General features: G+C 35.4%; 1 protein-coding gene across 1 annotated transcript; it reads right to left on the bottom strand.

Annotated features, from left to right (window-relative positions):
• Positions 1 to 4,900: 4,900 nt before the first annotated feature.
• Positions 4,901 to 5,833, bottom strand: LOC141489138 (olfactory receptor 52R1-like). Its single transcript, XM_074189850.1, has one exon. It carries the CDS (start codon positions 5,831 to 5,833, stop codon positions 4,901 to 4,903), a length of 933 nt encoding a protein of 310 aa, XP_074045951.1.
• Positions 5,834 to 19,516: the final 13,683 nt, after the last annotated feature.

Below are 19,516 nucleotides of genomic sequence, written 5' to 3'. Positions count from 1 at the left end.
CCACAATCTTGCAAAAGAGGTAATGAATATACAGAAATAATTAGAAGGAAAAGAAAATTGGACTAAGTTTTATATTATGTTAAGCAGAATCAAAGAAAATTCAAATATTAAGGAAAATCAAGGAAATAATAACTGATTTTAAGCTGGGAAATTCCCAAGACATGCAATAATTCATGATATATTGGACTTCAGAACACAGGAGAAAGTAGAAATTCGGGATCTGAGCTCTAAAACATAATTTCAGTTCTTCATTTTAAGGAAGACTTTTTCTTATCTTTTGTCTTGATATTCTTCCTTAGATTTCAAATATTAATTTATTTTTTAAATCCTTAGCATACTTCCACATTTGAGGGAAGAGCCTGATTATTATCCAGATTTTACATTTCTCTTTTACTTAGAAAACTAATCTAAATATCTTTGTGGTTATTCAGTCGTACCTGACTATGATTCCATTTGAAGGTTTTCTTGTACAATATACTGAAGTAGTTTGTTATTTTCTTCTCAAGTTCATTTTACAGTTGAGAAAACAGGTAAATATGGCTAAGTGATTTGTCCAAGGTCTGGCAGACAATGACTGAGGCCATATTTGAACTCAGGTTTTCCTGACTCCAAGCCTGGTACTTTATCTACTGTACTATCTATCTAGTCATATTTATATATAGTAGAATTTTAATAAATATATCTTGCATTGCATTATTGTAGTTTTGCATCTCACAGAAATGTCAGCAGCCTGCTGAGATATTCAATGAAATTATAGAATTGTCGATTTAGAAGTAACCACAGAGGAAGTTGTCCAATTTACAAGTCAAGAGTAATTCATCCTATAAAATACTCTACATTTGTTCAGTCTACCTCTATTTTAATATCACCTTGGGAATGAATTGATTGAATTATTACTGCTATGTCTTTACTCTAATTAATTTTAGCTAGAGACTTAGAGAGCCATTTTTCCCATGTAAGTGCTTTGCTGCCTTTAAGAGAAGATGACCTGAGGATGGCAGATGAGGCAAAGCTGATCTTCACCTTTGAATGTGAAGGACTGAGTGTATAAACCAGTGCTTAGACTAACTATGTGTCAGGTGTAAGCTCTCAAACCTTTGCAATCAGAGATGTGGCTCAGATCTGCCTCAACTGTTGCCCTCTCACCAAATATCCTCATATCATAGCCTAGATAACTGAGACAGACATATTTTAAACAAAAAGAAATAAATTGAATAAAAAATGTTGAATGATATATCTCTCTGAATATAATACTAATTTTAAATATTATAAAACATATTATTAGGGGGCGGCTAGGTGGCGCAGTGGATAAAACACCGGCCCTGGAGTCAGGAGTATCTGGGTACAAATCCGGTCTCAAACACTTAATAATTACCTAGCTGTGTGGCCTTGGGCAAGCCACTTAAACCCATCTGCCTTGCAAAAAAACCTAAAAAAAATTACCATATTATTAGAGCAAAACTAGAATTTTAAAATACATACCCCAGAGGACCTGATGTTTTCAAATCTCATAAACTTGGATTTAAATGGTAATTTACATATTGGGCTAAATGTTTACAACTACCTAATTCAGTTATTCACCATCTTGACACCTCTGAACCACTAACATACACGCAGGATATTATGTATGTATACATAACATGAAAAAATTAACAATAAAGCTACAACCACACCAAAAACAATGAAAGTTTTCATCCTTCTTCTCAATAGAGTTTGATAAGCACCTGCTGGAGGCTCATAGCACAGTTTACCTGAAACTCAGAGGCTTGGTGTTCCTAACTGCTATTTGCTAATTCATCACTTGTTCAATAGCTCACTTGTTGCAGTCAGATGTAGGTGTCTACCGTGTCTCTCTCTCTGCTGTAAATCTTGAAATCTGTTAGAGATTTTTTTTTATTTTTCAGTCATCTCATGATTGTGCTCTCTCTTTTCTCACAAATGCAATTAATCTGTGATGTGAACATTTACATGCTCTAGGTAATTAATGTCTGTTTTCTCCCGCACCCCTAAAGGAATAATTGTATTTTGAGCCTAGTCATTTTGTTCAATGTGGTCCTTTCAACATTTCTGTCATTTCTGTTATAAAAACTAATGCATGCTATTTTAATGATAGCTTAATCTAAACTTGTTCTGATCCCTATATTTTCTTTCTTTCTTTTTTCATTCTTTTGCATGGCAATGGGCTTAAATGACTTGCCCAAGATCACACAACTCAAGTCCTCCTGACTCTACAGGGTCAGTGTTCTATCCACTGCACCACCTAGCTTTCCCCGATCCCTATATTTTCATTAATATGGTGCCTTCTAAGGAATTTTAAGTCTGATTCCTAAAAGTTGTTGAGAAATCATAGGACTCCAGAAATGGTGAATAAAATGCAGCACAGGCAAACTGAAGTACCCCCCCCCAGGCAGGATAAGAGTTTATTAACTGTGATGGGTATGTCTCTAAATAAGGTGGGTCAGACCTCAAAGGGAATGGCAAAAATTCTTTTTATTGAGATGATGGAGAGGAGTTCTGGAATATCACGAAGGCTATAGTTGGGAAAAGACAAGTTTGCCTTTGTCCTTCTAACAATTAAGGAATGTTTATTGCTTTATGGGTCACAATTTTGTCTAGTAATCTTGGATAGGAAAACAGAACGACCCCAATCATGATTGCCCCATTACCTTGGGGAAGATTGAAACTCTCCTAGATTTACAAGGAGAGACAAGGGCAGAAAAATTAACTTTTGGAAAGTTATTCAGTCTAAATTTTATTATATTTACTAGTAAGCCAAACTGTGTCCCAGGTGAAAAAGTTTATCAAGTAAATGATTCAGAAACTAGAAGCATGTGCTATAGCACCAATCCCTTTCAATCAATGCTACTAAGCCAGTTCAGTTTAGGGGAGTTCAGGTATAGACAATTCTAAATCTCAATACCACATAAATATTGTTAAAAGAATTTTACTGAGTCTCTAAAGTGGGTGGAAACAGAACAGGGCAGAAAATGTAATCAAGTAGTGGTTTAATTAATTATTTTCATTGCAAGAACAGATTTGCAAATCAAGATTGCTAATATGGAAACAATAGATTATATAAATGATTATCAGTGGAAAGAGATGGTGAGGATGAATCACAAAATAATCATTTTAGAAACGTGAGTGATTTTCTTAGGATAAGCAGACCTGGGCAGGACAATACAGGTGTCCTATGGTCCTGTGGGAATGTTTAAGTTGATTGGTGATACTTTATTATCTTGTCACAGTTAAAAAAATTATGCCCCAGGCTATTTTGTTCTCTTTGACTCCCAAGTCATATAATCTGTCTGAAAAAAGAAAATGTAGAAACTAAAGTTATTAGTAATTTAAATACAAATATTATATTCACCAATATTAAATTCATAATTCTTTTGATATTATAAATGATATTTTTCAAATCAATATAGTAGAACATAAAGGTATCTCTCATACAGACCAGCAAAAAAAAAAACCTAAAAGTTTCACAGCTTCAGAGTAAAAAAGGGATTTTATATAGAACAAAATCCAGTTACTTGCTTTACAGAAAAAAAAACGAAGGCAGAAATTTTATACTGACATTTCTAAGCTCACAAGGTAGTAGTACAAAGATGTGAATCAACGGTAGGTGTTCCTCCTCCAGATAATGTGTTGCTCCAATGATTAATAACTGAGAAAATTTTTTTAACTTTCTGAGTGCTAAATTCCAAAGAGTTCCTGAATTATTTCATAATTGCTATCTTTGAAATATGTGTATATGGAGGGGATTGAAGAGAACCAATTTAATTCAAAAATAACAATTACTTCTTTCACAGTAGATTGCTAAACTTTACAAATTTCAAAGTTATGCAACTTTCAGTAAACAGAAGTATTGACAAAAACAGTCCCATAACTGTGGCATGCCATTATGCAAAAGATCTAAGCTTTCATCGGATTTGAAGAACTTTCTTGGATCAAATGATGATGATATTTGTCCTTCATTCCAGGAGAAGACCATGACATCAGGGAGTGATACCATGACAAGCACATGAATTGAATTTGAGTGAGGGGATGCTGTGCTCAGTCACCAGTCTTACTTTCTTCTCTAGAACCATGTGGGTCCAGAGGTCAGATATGGATTGGGATGACTGGCTCTGTATGTGAGGAAATCAGGTTAACTGACATACTCAAGGTCACACAACAAGAGTCAAGTATGTGAAGCTGATTGGAACTCCCATCTTCCTGACTCCAAGGTCAGTGATCTATATACACCACATATTGTATGGCACTTTAGCAGATATGTCATACAGTATTATTCAAGATACATAAAATTTAAATGATTTGTCCCGGGCCATACATTTAATAAGAGTCAAAGGCAGAATTTGAAATTAAATCTGACTTTAGGATTAGCACCTTAATCATCATGACAGGCTGCCACCTATGCAGTGATGTTCACAAGAAAATGAAAATTTGTATGATGAAAGTCCCATTTAGTACTAGACAATTTCATGAATACTTACTCTATTGAAGAGAGTGGGGGGGGTGGAAAGCATCCAAATTCTCTTAAATCATTATTTAACTGCTATAAGTTAGCTCAAAATCATATTTTGTCTTTCAGCCCCTTATCTTTCAATACAGGATTAAAATCATAAAGCATCTCTCATGAACACTTCTTTCAAATAGAGACTTAGCAAGTATCCTAGGCCAGAGTAATTTTTTTTCTCCTTTTGTGATACCTAGAATTTCAAACACTAATGAAATTTCATTCACTAATGTTGTCCTTCTCCACAAATAGTGACAATTGGAAGGAATAACTTTGGGAGTCATATTAGGCTATTGACAAGGAAGCATCTGGATTCAATGACCCCTTAACCTCTAATTGGTTAAGGAGAGTGGTGATTCAGTAGTCTTCATTTCAGATAACCTCCTAGCAAAAGGCATGAGCTACCCTTTCCCGGATCTGCTTGGTATTCACACCATAGATGATGGGATTGAGCATGGGAGGCACCAAAAGGTAGAGGTTTGCTAACATTACATGGACCACCCGAGGAACCTGATGGCCAAAGCGATGGGTAAGAAATGTAAAGAGGGCAGGAATATAGAAGGCCAGAATAACACAAATATGAGAGGCACATGTTCCAAATGCTTTAATTCTAGCATCTCCTGATGGTAATCGCAGCACAGTCCGAAGGATCATAATGTAGGACACAGCAATGATTATGATGTCAAAGCCAACCACAGAGAAGGCCACAAAAAGCCCATATCTACGATTTGCTCTGGTGTCTGCACATACAAGTTTCAGCACAGCCATATGCTCACAATATGACTGGGGGATGATTCTGTTAGGACAAAAGGGTTTCCAGGTGACCATAAAACAAAAGGGGCTCACCCACAGCATACCTCTTACCATCACTGACACACCTAGTTTGGCCACCACTGAAGTAGACAGAATGGTTGAATGGCGGAGTGGGAAACAGATGGCCACATAACGATCCAGGGCCATTGCCATGAGAACACCAGACTCCACAGAAGAGAAGGCATGAATGAAAAAGACTTGGGTAAGGCAGGCATGATACTCAATCTCACAAGAACCAAACCAGAAAATTCCCAACATTTTGGGAAGGGTAGAAGAAGACAAAACTAAGTCAGTGAAAGCTAGCATAGCCAGAAAAATATACATAGGTTCATGGAGAGTATGGTCTATACGTACCACATGGAGAATAGCTATATTTCCCATCAGAGCCAAAATATACATGGCACAAAATGGAAAAGCAATCCAAAATTGAGATTTCTCCAATCCTGGAATTCCAAGCAGGATAAAGGATGTAGGATGGAAAGATCTATTCCCAGAAGATGACATCACATGATCACTATTGCAAGCCATGTTTAGATTCTCACTGCCAAAAAATTAACATATTTAGCATTATAATAATGTATGAAATATTATTTTTTCTGTGAACTAGTTCTCTGATCAAGAAATATTATTACAAGAAAATCACAATCGTTATATTAGAGTTCTCTTTTAAAATAAAAATGATAATGCAAAGTAAGCTATTTTATAAATTTATCATAGAATACATTTCAAATGATGACATGATCAGTATAGCATATATGGATATTTTGAAAAATTTAAAGCACAATATAAATGTCATCTATTATAACCAACCAGAACCACAAAATGTTAAATTTTATTCTAGCATCTTAGAAGTTGATTCCATAAAAACATGCATACAAAGTAATGCCAGTAATCACTACTCCACATGCTCTTTTCTGGGCCCAATAAAATTTTGTGTATCTTCTCCAGGACCCTCCTTTTCTTGCCTTTTATTAATTAGCTGTGTTTATCTACATCCTCTCCTTTACTTTCATCATCATCATTGGACAAGTAAGAGATCAAAAAAGGATATAATCTGCTAAGGAGGTTAATGCAGAATTAACTAAAAGGAGACCAAAGTGGTATTTAAAATATACTTCCCAACTACAAATGGAATGTCCCTTTTTAGTCCCATGTTTAACTCTCCCATTTTGAATGGAAGTTCTTTGACAAATGAGTGTCAAATCTTGTTGTTTTTTCCTACCTTCTTTATATTTTTTCCAGTTGCATGCATGCAGAGATAGTCTTCATCATTCATCCTTTAGCAAAATTTTGAGTTCCACATATTTCTACAATTCTCTTTCCTCCTCCATTACCATGACAGTAAACAATCTGGTAAAGGTTGTTCATGTACTATTGCAATTAAAATATTTCCATATTAGGAATGTCATGAAAGAAGATTTAGTAATAAGGGAGAGGGGAAGATCATGAAAGAAAAAGAAATAACTTAAAAGAAGTTTTGAAAAGTGAACATAGGATGATTGACTTTGTAATCAGATTCCATAATGTTTTCCTCTGAATGTATATGACATTTTCCATAACAAGTCTCTCAGGATTGACTTTGATCACTAAATTGCTGAGAGAACCTGCATCCATTTTAGTTGATCATCTCACAATGTTTCATTTAGGGTGTACAATGTTCTCCTGGCTCTATTCACTTCACTCAGCAGCTGTTCATTCAACTGTTTTCAAGCTTTTCCAAAATCCATCCACTCATTATTTCTAATCTTTGTTTCATTGGCTTTATTTGTGAAAAAACTTTTTCTTTCCCTACATCCTATCTTCCTCTTTTTGTGCTTTTCTCTTTCCTTTCCTCTTATCTGTGCTCAACAATGTTTTGCTTTTGATTGCTGCCTTTTTCCTGTCCCCTCCTACTTGCTTCCTGGATAAGATAAATTTCTAAACCCATTTGGAAATGTATATCATTCCCTCTCTGAGTAAAATCTGTTGAGAGTAAAATTAACTCAGTGTTTACACTTTCCTTTGTCACTCTTCAAATGGTGCTCAGTGGCAGCTAGGTGGTACAATGAATAGAACACTAGTCTTGGAGTTAGAAATACAGAAGTTCAAATTGGGCCTCAGACATTTGACATTTAACTACCCTGGGCAATCCTGATTCATATCTGATCACTAGGATGCAGATGGCTCTAGAGGAGAAAATGAGCCTGGTGACTTAGCACAGCACCCACTCACTCAACTATTATTCATGTCCTTGTCATGGCATTACTTCCCTGATATCACGGTCCTCTGCAAGAATGAAGGACAAACATCACATCATGTTAATTATCCTCTAATGCCTCTACCTTCTTCTCCTAGTATTTTTTAAAGTCATAGTTGTTTTATATCTACATTGTACCCACACACTCTGTCAAAGAATACTCCTTTCAACTGTCCTGTCTTGTTAGGTACTAATACAAAGGCTTTTTTCCTCTTCAATTTTGGTTCATAGGAATTAAACCAGGTGATTTCCAATATCTCAGGAATAGTATTGATAGGGATTACAATAATAAGGAATACAAAGAAGTAATATATATAAACTTATGTAGAGCGAAGTGAACCAAACCACAAAACCATTCAAGCCTACTACAGCAATATAAATGATGAGAACAACAACCATAAAACAACTTAAAATTAATGTTGCAAAATGATAAAATAAACTCATGAAGTTAATCAAATACTAAGAGTATCTGTGGACCATCTCTTGGCCTGTTTTTAGACTGCAAGTCTCTTAAGAGTAGAAGTGTTTTGTTTTGTTTTTGCATTTCTCTCTCTAGATTTTAGGTCAATGATCAGAACAAAATAGACTTGACAAATGTTTATTGAGTAGCTGACTTGTCTGAAACTAAGTTACTGATCACAAATTTTAATATCAAAAGAATCTTAACTAGGCATCAAGTCCAACTCATACCAGGATAGTAATCATCACTAAAACATATCTAACTGGTCAATGTCAAATTTTTTCTTGACTTTTAATATGAGGCAGGAGAAATCAGTTCCAAAGAGAGTTCATTCAATATTTAGATAGTTCTTTTTGTTTAAAAAAATCCCCTCCTTTCTAGCATCAAGCAGTTTGGAACAATGGAAAGACCATGGTCCACAGTTTTTAGAGTGATCATAACAGGGTTCGAGTCTTGCCTCTGAATCATATTTTCTGTATGATTTGGGGATAAATCTATTAATTATTATTGGTCTCAGTTTCCTTGATAGTAAAATGGATAGGCAGGGCTAAGTTGCCTATAATCTTAAGTATAATTTGACTCTTTTTTTAAAATTAAATTTTATTGTTCTTTTCTTTATAAACATCATATGAATGTCCTGTTTTCAGCTCCCTCCCAAGGAAACATCCTATATGACAATAATAAATATTTTTAAACTTAACACGCAGAAAAGCCCCAATAAACAAATTCATGCCAAAGTGACTAGTATGTAATTATATATAGTAACAGATTACCTTATCAATGATATCTTTGTTGCACATAAAAATCAGAAGGGAATTTTTTTTAGATTTTTTGCAAGGCAAATGGGGTTAAGTGGCTTTGCCCAAGGCCACAGAGCTAGGTAATTACTAAGTGACTGAGGCCAGATTTGAACTCAGATACTCCTGACTCCAGGGCCAGTGCTCTGTTCACTGTGCCACCTAGCCACACCAATCACAAGGAAATTTTAAAGAATTAGAAGAGAACTTTAAGATACTAGTTCAGTGTTCTCATTGTATTGATAAGTTAATTGGTAGCTAGAGATGGAAACAAAACATGGTTAGGTTACTTAGTAAAGAAGTGGTAGAATTCAGCCTAGAACCCCTATGTGTAGAGGCATTGTCAAACCTCTATGAGATGGACCCAAAATACCATCATTAATGCTCAATAGTTTTATGATAGTCCAGGATCTAACTGATGGAACCAACATGATAGCTGAAGACCAAGAGAACATGAAATTTTGTGTTAAACACAAAAATCTATAATCAAGGTTGACAGTAATGAATCAATTAAAGTTAAGTCTAGTCAATGAACATAAGGAGATAGATGAGATGCGCAAATGAAATCATTAGAATTTTATAACTATTGCATGTGAAAGAAAGAAAAAGATAATATTGTCAAAGATAAATGCAATTATAAATAAGGCAAATCAGGTCAACACTAATGTTAAATAAGAAATGGTGTATTCAGAAAAAGAAGTAGTGGTAGAAGAAGAAAATTTAAGGTACAGATAGGAAATTCAGGTAGAGATACTTAAAGGAAGCTAAAGATTTGGAAGTCTGTGAGGATTAGAAAGAAAAATTAGAAAAAATTTACAAAGAATAAATGAAGGGGACAAAGGAATTTGCAAAGAAAGCATGTATACAGATTGTAAAGAGAAGAGATATATAAGGGAAAAATGTAGATGATTTCACATAACAAAGATCATGAAGAGGAGGAGGAGATAATAGAAAGTCTGAGAAAGAGTGAGTTAATAGGAAGAAAATGAAAAGTAGAGTAGTTGATACAGGAGAGAATACTGTAGAAGTTACAAGTTACAGTTACAACAGTTACAACAAAAGCCAAAGAAAAGTCAAGAAGCAGGTGAATGTCAAAAAGACTACAAGATTTACAGTTAAACGTGACATAAAAGAACAATTCCAATAAAGAATCAAAACAAAATTATAATGATAGAAATAATAGAAACAGTTAACCCTTAAAGTTTCACAAAGTACTATTATTTGATTAAATGTGCTAAGAACAAAGAAATGAAAAAAGTGGAGGCATCTGTGAGAGAAAAGTTTTTTTTTGCAAGATAATGGGGTTAAGTGACTTTCCCTAGGTCATACAGCTAGGTAACTATGAAGTGTCTGAGGCTGAATGTGAACCCAGGTCCTCTTGACTCCAGGGTCATATGAAAAACTTTGTAAAAGGAGTTTAGAAGTGAAGAGGAGGAAAGTGATAAGGAATAGCCTCTGATTGCCTCAGAAGAATAAAAGGATATTATTAAGTAGCAGTCAACAAAACTGTCTGGTATTGGCTAAGAAATAGAGAAGAAAATCAGTGAAATAGAATAAGTAAAAAAAAAGTAGTAAATTACTATGTTAACTTACTATTTGATAAACCCCCAAACTCTATCATCTGGGATTAGAACTCTCTATTTGACAGAAACTGATGGGAGAACTAGGAAAAAACTAGACATAGACCCACATCTCATATCCTATACTTAGATAAGATTGAAAAGGATACCAGATTTAGACATAAGGAGTAATCCTTTAAGTCAAAGGAAAACAAAAAATATAGTCTGTCAAATATATGGAATGGGCAGAAGTTTATGACCAAACAAGAGATAGAGAACGTAATAAATTGCAAAATGGATCAAAAGAAATGAAAATGGGAAATGATTTTCACAAGTAGTGTCTCTGATAAAGGACTCATTACTAAAATATAAAGAGAGATCTGAGTCAATGTTATAAGAATGCAAGATTATTTCCCAAATGATAAATTATCAAATAACATGACCAAGCATTTTTCAGGTGAAGAAATTTAAACTATCTTTAGTCATGTGAAAAAGAATGTTCCAAATAATTATTGATTAGAGAATTTCAAATTAAAACCACTCTGAGGTACTACTTCACATCTATCAGACCGACTAAAACCACATAAAAAAGAAAAATGGTCAGTGTTAGAGAGGATGTGGGAAAATGGGACATGAATGCATTATTGGTAGAGTTCTGAACTGATCCAACCTCTCTGGAGAACAATTCAAAACTATGACTGAAGGGCAATAAAACTGTGCATACCCTTTGATCCAGCAGTCCACTACTAGTTCTAAATGCCAAGAAGATCATAAAAAAGGAGACCGTATCCACATGTATGAAAATTTTTATAGCAGCTCTTTATGTAGTAGCAAAGAATCAATAATCTTTGTCCTTCATTCTTGAAGAAGACCATGACATCAGGGAAGTGGCACCATGACAAGCACATGAATTGGATTTGAGAGGGGGTTGCTATGCTAAGTCTCCAGCCTCATTTTCTCCTCTAGAACCATCTGGGTCCACTGGTCAGATATTGATCAGGATGACTGGAGATGGTCCTGGATGTGAGGGAATCAGGTTAACTGACATAATCAAGGTCACAAAGCTAGTAAGTGCCAGAGGCTGGATTCAAACTCCTGTCCTCCTGACTCCAAGGTGGGTGCTCTATCCAGTGTACCACCTAGCTACACTCTAGGTGGCACAGTAGATAGAGCACCAGCCCTGGAGTCAGGAGGACCTGAGTTCACATTTGATCTAGGACACTTAATAATTATCTAGGTTTGTGATTTAGGCAAGTCACAACCCCACTACCCCACTAAATAAATAAGCAAACAAACAAATAAATAAATAAATAGATAAATAAATGATAGATACATACATACATAAACAAATAGATAGATGAATAGATAAATAGATAAATAAATAAACAAACGAATGAATGAATGAATAAATGAATGAATAAATAAAAAATAGATAAATAAATAAGAGAAGAAAAAAAGAGAGAATTCCAAATATATAATATCGTCTAGATGGGTTAAGAGCAAAAAATGGAAAAATAAGGAAATGTCCATCAACTGGAGAATGACTAAATGAGATATGTAAGAAATCATGAGTGTCCTGATTTCAGAAGAGCATGGGAAGACTTCCATGAACTATCGTGCATGAAATGAGCAGAACCAGGAGAACATTACATACACTAATAGCAACATTGTGATTTGATCAGTGATTGATATAACTCCACTCAGCAGTTCGGTGATCAAGGACAATCCGAAGACAAATGTTAGGGAAAATTCCATCCACATCCAGAGGAAAAAACTATGAATTCTGAATGCAGAAAAAATCATACTATGACCACTTTTTTAAAACTTCCTTTTTTTCTTTTTTCTTTTTCAAGTATTTTCTCCCTTAGTTCTAATTCTTCTCCCACAGTTTGACTATTATAAAAATATGTTAAACTTGATTTTACATCTACCATCTATATCAGACTGTTGTCATGGGGAGGTGGGAAAGGAGAGTAGAGAGTAAATATGGAACTCAAAATTTTGTGAAAAAAAATGAATGTTGAAAACTATCTTTGCATATAAGTAATAAAAATAAGTAAATAAGAGGTCATAAGAATAAAGAATTGTTTTTGCTTTTTGTGTTTTTGTATAAAATTTGGGGCACCTGGGACAATTTTTAAGGTGGAAATACCACTGGGTATTTCTCCTCTGTCAGTTGTCATTTTGAACACACAAAATGAGGATGATTAATATAGAAGAAAAAGATTGATTGGGGGTGGAGAGAGGAGAAAACCCTCATCAAATAGTTTCTATAGCCAAAGGAGGAATTTATTCATCTATACTTTTAAAGTTTCACAAAACAAAGTCTTAGGAAGGCATTTGATATACTAAATCGAGTATATAGTCTGCACTTCTCTATCTTATCTAAAACAAAAGTTTGAGAGGAATTATCAAACGATTTTCCAAACCAAGTAAACTAGCAATAATTCTGGTTGTTGTTGTTGTTATATCTTTTCAGTTGTTTCTTACTCTTTCTAACCCTCTTTTGGGTTTTATTGATAAAAATCCTAAGGTAATTTTCCATTTTCTTCATCAACTCAATTTACAAATGAGGAAACTTAGGCAAACAAGTTAAGTGATTTGCCCAGGGTTGCAGAGCTAGTAAGTGTCTGAGGACAGATTTGAATTCAGGAATTCATGACTCCAGGTTAAGAGCTATATTCAAAGCTCACATATAATGTCAGCAGTAAATCATGATTCTAGAATTCCCCTAATCTAACAGTTTAAAAACCTTGTAAATGAAAAAATTAATCTGATACCACATCACAGTTTTGCAATTACTACTTCTTTTTCCTAATCTTTTAAAAGGTATTAGAAGGGTTGGTTTCCAAATCTCTCAAAGGAAGAAGAGGAGGGAAATGGAAGGTACAACTGAAACTTGTTCAATGGAGCCCTAGAAAGAGAGACCTTCTGCTTGTAGAACTGAGGGAGCTTAGCTCCAGAAAAATATTTATTTTTGTATAGGATGCTGCATCTAGCAACTCAAATGAAAGAGAAATTGAACCAAAAGGGATTTATTCTACTTTCCTCCCATTTACAAATATCTCTCCAGATTTACATAGCTCAGTACTTGAAGGTCTTTGATTAGGAGATAAAAAAAACTTAATGAGTCCTAGATTTAATGCCTGCTCATTTTGTGACTCCTGGGTCTTTGGTTTAACCACCTGGTTCCTATTCTAGTTTAATTCCATTATTACACTGTGTTACCAGTGATATTACGTCTGCAAAATGAAGATAATTATATTCATTAATATTTACCTCTGAGTGATGGTGTCAAAAGGTTTCTGAGGACACTTGGAACTCTAGAAAGCTGTTTTCTGGAAATTCTTATATTTCTTGTAATTGAAATATAAGATCAATGAGCATAGCAGTGCAAAATACAAATGTAAATTATATAGTTTTTCTATATCTGTCCCTGGGCTTCTGTATAATGCCTTCTATTGGTTTCAATCATCTCTGTTGAGCCTATGATTGATTCTGTGATACCTGCAGGAGCTCGGAGGTCCAAGAAACTCAGTTCGGTGACTAGATTTGGTCACCTTATTTCCAGTAGGTTGGGGTTTGAAGACAAAGGAGTGACTACTCAATGTGAACAAAGTTGATCTTTCACTGTTGCTTGTTCCTTCAATTCTTAGAATACTGGAAACCACTTAGAGGTAATTCTGTTGATTCTCAGTCTGAAGTCAATACTGCTTCTCTCCCTAACTTAGATGGGGATCTCTCATGCCATTCCTTGCAGGCAGTGGTGAAAGAAAAATTGCTGCCTTTAGAGAGGCAGATTGTGATTTAGAAAATATGCATAATCATATACAAATCACCTATGACATGGGATTGTTGGAATGAAAATGGTTTGATACTTTTAGTGTTTTTGAATCAGTTAAAATGGAGAGATAAAGAATAATGAGAAGCAGCAAGATGAATTATTTATTCTGAAGTAATGCTTTGAAAAAGAGAAGTCGAGACATTTAATAAATGTTTATTAATTGGGTGCTAACTGAATTACTTAAAATCAAACCATAACACATTCATCTACTTAGAGTTTGTGCCAAGACTTTCCTCCCTTTCTAGCAGCAAATGAGGCAAATTTCCCTGTACCTCACTTCATAGAGCTATGGCTTCCCCTGTTGTTCTCATGGAGTTGAGCCTGACACTTACCAGACTCCTGCATGAGGGAGAAGGCCTCTTATCCTCTCACTACCCCTGAGCAGAAAAAAGATAGAAACTGTTCTCAAGGCTAGGGGCTTTATTTAAGAGTCAGGAGAGAGAAAATCTGCTTCTTTTTTCCCTATAGTCCTTTAATGAGAAAACCTCTTGGGCAAAATTGAAGCTTCAGAGTATTAGAAAGGAAGGAGGAAATCTAAGTATTCTTTCCAAGTTTAAATTCAATGGAGAATTGCCTTCAGCATTTTCTGTTTTTTGCAAGTCACTTGGGTCATGATGTCTCCTATGCTGTATTGTAGGTAAAGGACACTGTTGACCAATGAACAACAAATTGATGAGACCAAGTGGTGTTGGTTGATAATGGACAAATAGGCTTAGTTCTGTATGTAGAGATGACCAGGAAAGGATAAAAGAGAAATGGAGGAAGGAAGAGAGACAGGAAACCTGTTCTACTGAGCCCTAGAAAAAGGAGAGACTTTCTCATAGAACTGAGGGAGCTTAGCTCCAGAAAGATAATTATTTTGCATAGGGGAAAAAAAAGCACTGGAACAATAAATTAACATGTAAATGAGTTTCTCTCACCCTCTCTGCGTGTGTGTGTGTGTGTGTGTGTGTGTGTGTATGTGTGTGTGTATGTGTGTGTGTCTGTTTCTGTCTCTGTCATTCTCTCTCTCTCTCTCTCTCTCTCTCTCTCTCTCTCTCTCTCTCTCAAAGGAAAAATTATCCTGGGTAGGGGGAGGGTAGACAGGAACTAAGCAAGATAAGACAAAAGACTTAAAAATCTGAGAAACTGTTTTTTCTTTAAATTAGTATTTTATTTTCCCCAAATACATATAAAAGCAATTTTCTTCATTTATTTTTAAAATTGAATTCCAAATTCTTTCCCTCTCTTCCCATCCCACTCATTGAGAAGTTAAACAATTTGATATAGGTTATACACATTTAGCCTTGCTAAACATATAGTTTGTTTTGGTCTGTATTAAGATTCAATCAGTTCTTTCTCTGGGGATGGATAGAATTTTTCATCATAAGTTGTCTTGAATCATTGTTTTTCTGAGAATAGATAATTATTTCATAATTGATCATCTTACAATATTGTTTTCCATATTTAAAATGTTCTCTTTCTTCTACTTATTTCACTTTACAACAGCACATGTCAATATTCAGATTTGTCTCAGAACATATAGCTCATTTCTTATAGCACAATAATATTCCACCACAATCATGAATGAAAAATTGTTCAGCCATTCCCCAACAAATGGATATCCTTTCAACTTGTAATTCTTTGCCACAGAAAAGAGCTACTAGAAATATTTGGGCATAGTTTCAAATTGCTCCACATAATGCTTGCATCAGTTCACAAGTCTGTTAACAACTGTGTCTCAAATTTCCCACATTCCCTCCCACATTTGTTATTTTCCTTTTCTGTTCTCTTAGCCAGTCCAAAAGGTGTGAGGTAGTACATCAGAATAGATTTTATTTTCATTTCTCCAATCAATAATGATTTAGAGAATTACTTTTCCATATGGCTATAGATTCCTTGGATTACTTCATCTGCAATCCTTCCATTCAAATATTTTGATCATTTGACAATTGGGAGATGGCTTTTATTTTTATAAATTTGACTCATTCGTATATATCTGAGATATGAGAACTTTATCAGAGAAACTTGCTTCGCATTTTTTCAAAATTATGATTATTAACTATTTTCCCTTCATCCTCTTCCTCCCCACTGCTTAATCAATCTTCTCTCTCCTTTTCCCCTATCTCTCCTACTTAAAAGTGTTTTACTTCTGACTATTGTCTCCCCAATTCAATTGCCCTTCTATGAGCCTCTTGATTTGGGGAAGGAGGGGAAAAATGGAGGGAATAGGCAAAGGAAACTTGACGTACATTGTGGGTAGTTCTCCTTTACCCCTTTGACAGAGGAGCAGTTGGATATGATAAGAAGTCAAAAATAAAATAGACCATTGGCTCTGCAAGATCAGCAAAGCGACTAAATAATGCCTAAAAGGAACTTCTTAAGTACACTATAAATGGGAGAAAATTACTTTCAACAACTTGGAGCTGTGAGTTAGTTAAGCTTGGGTCTTAAGTGTTCCCTAAGATTGAAACTATTTCTTCCTCTACTCTATATGTACCAGAGGGAGACTCTTAGCAACTTGTGGTAGAGGGGGCTTTTTTTAATTAACTGGAATTTTTTTGTACTGACAGCAAATATATCCTTTCAAAAAGTGATTTTCATAAATTGATAATATTTTTGTTGGGAGGAGGAAAACACATAAGTGGAAGCTTTGTTGTTGTTGTTGCTACTATTACTATTATGTCATTTCTTAGTCATGTTCAACTCTTTGTGACCCTAGATGGAGTTTTCTTGGCAAAAGAATGGAGTGGTTTGTCATTTTTCTTTTCCAACTCATTTTACAGATTAGAAAACTGAGCAAAACAGGAGGTTAAGTGACTTGTTCACAGCCAAACAGATCTAAAGAATGATGGAGACTAGATCCAAACTCAGGAAGATCATTCTTCCTAACTTTAGGTATGGTTCACCACATCAATTAGTTCTCCCCTGACCTCCCTGCAGTTCCTCAAAAATGAGCCTTGCACTTAACAAGTATAGCAATTTGACTAAATATCTTTCTTCCAGACTTGGAATTGCTTCACTCCTTATCCACATCTACTAGATTACCAAGTTTATTTCAAACTAAAATCACATCTTCCTGAAATCTTTCCTATTTGGTTTGAATAGTCAGCACTCAATATCCTTGCTATCCTGGAAATTGCTTCTCTCAACCCTCCAACTCTTGAATCTCTGTTGAATTAGATACATTTCAATAACCATCAATGAATAAGCTTCTTTTCACATTCTTTCCTTATCACCTGCGACAGCTATAGCGTGAGTCCAGTATTTACTTGAGAGTCAGGTTGAATAGAGATGCCCACGAACGGCCAATACTTAAGGTCATGAAAAAAATTCTATTGTTTTATTCTTGGATACTCAAACTTTTATAACAAAACTTATCTCAGACATGACAGGTTAGATGGAACCCCACTGCATAGCTTCCTGGGTTTAATTTACAATATTTATCCTTTGAAATCTGTAAACTTCCTTATCAGAAAGTTTTCCAAAACACCTCTGGTTCCACGGATGTCTTAGGTTAGGGTTCACTGGTGAGCCAACAAATCCATTTAATGAGCAAGAATACATGCATATACCTGGTAGCAAAAGTCACCAAAAATATGTGTAAATCACTCTTAGGAGCTGGCTCTCAACACTTCCTTCACTGTCCAGCTCACATCAGACCCTCTTTACCTATTTGACACAATCCACCAGATATAGTGGAGTAGATATAGATTTTCACCTACTCGTAACCACTCCTCTGAAATGCAGACTGCCTTTCTCCAGGAGAGACTTCCAATGACTTCCAGTAAACCATTGCACCTACTCTTTCTCATACAAGTTTGCCATTGTCTCCCTGGTTATTTGACCTAGACAGGTTTTATTTGGAATCTTAGCTAAAATGACACCATCTTTCCTAAATTTGCCTTGGGATTATTCTCTGTCCCAGACTCAACTCTAACTCTTGTCTGTTGGCTTTCAAGCCTACATCTCTCTATCAGAACTCAGTTCCTAGAGGGTAGGATGGATCTTAGTTCAGTGTTAGTGATTGAGCTCCTGGCTCAGTCTACTTTAGGTGAATGAGATGGCTAACTACATTTTTTGTGCCTGGTTGTGAGATTTTCACCCACAGAATGCTTCAGAAGAATAAGAAAGATCATACGGTACCATTCTTATTTCTCCTGCTCTAAACGATGATTTCCTCCTTAACCCCATCTCTCCAGTTAACAGGGTTTCTACAAAACTATCTCTAATGCAAAAAATGACAAAGAAAGTCAGAGACAGAGTACCGGTAAAGCATATAGTGGCTTATTAATTATTTTCTTTGCAAAGTGCAGATTTGTACTTTGTACTCCACTCCTTGGAGCTCCACCATGCTGTTGTGGAGTCAGCCATTTTATACAGTATCCTAAATGGGCAAGTGGATCATAAAACAATCAGATTCAGGGCTTGAATAATCTTCCCAGGACAAGCCCTTCATGCAGGCCAGTACAATGAAAACATCACTTGTGAGTGTCTAAAAAAGTAGGAGTCCTATGGGTACATCTGGGTTGATGAATAGTTTTGATATTACAGAACAGTATAAGTTATATCAATTCAATTCACTGAACACAGGCAAAGTAATTCAGGGAAAATGCAGGATCTGTCATGATTAAAGCAAATTACTATTTTGTTTCACTGTTTCCCAGGTCCAGAGCCTGCCAGCAAAAAAAAAAAAAAAAAGAATCTCTAGAAACTAACTTATTATTGTTATTATTAAATTCATTGAAATATAAAAATCATATTTCCCTTGAAATCCACCTTCATGCCCCTTTCCTTTCCAGAGATTTCTTCTATTATGTGGATGCCATCTGGCAGATTCGCCTCACTGTTAGCCATATCTCCACACCAACACATGCCTTTAGGATCACCCTAAACCCCCTCCTTCATGATAAGCTCCTTTCCAAGGTCTTGATATGTTCAATGGATGCCCCTCCCTTTTTTTCATTTTCAGTCTTCCTACCCCTTTCCAGAACCTCAATGTTTCTAGTACAATCCCTTTGGGGGAACTCTAGTCCATCACCTTTTTATTATCTCCTGCCTTCCAAACCCAAGTGTGATGAAGCAGACCCTGGTAACATTTAGGGGTTAAAAGAGGGAGGATGACTCTGGACAAAGTCATCAAGAAAGTACAGCTGCTGAGAGAATCTTGGTCTCAACAAGTCATCTTCCACAGCTTCTTCCAGGATAGCCAGAAAAGTCAGGATGTGAGTTATTCAGGCCTGGTTGACTAGCAAGAGCCTGAAAACCTCCTGGGGGCTGAACATCCTGAAGCACCTGGGTCAGATTCTCCA

This window comes from Macrotis lagotis, chromosome 1 (genome assembly GCF_037893015.1).
Source record: "Macrotis lagotis isolate mMagLag1 chromosome 1, bilby.v1.9.chrom.fasta, whole genome shotgun sequence".
Classification (NCBI taxonomy): Eukaryota; Metazoa; Chordata; class Mammalia; order Peramelemorphia; family Peramelidae; genus Macrotis; species Macrotis lagotis.
Note: the sequence above shows the minus strand (reverse complement) of the source record. Positions and strands in the feature narration are given on the sequence as shown.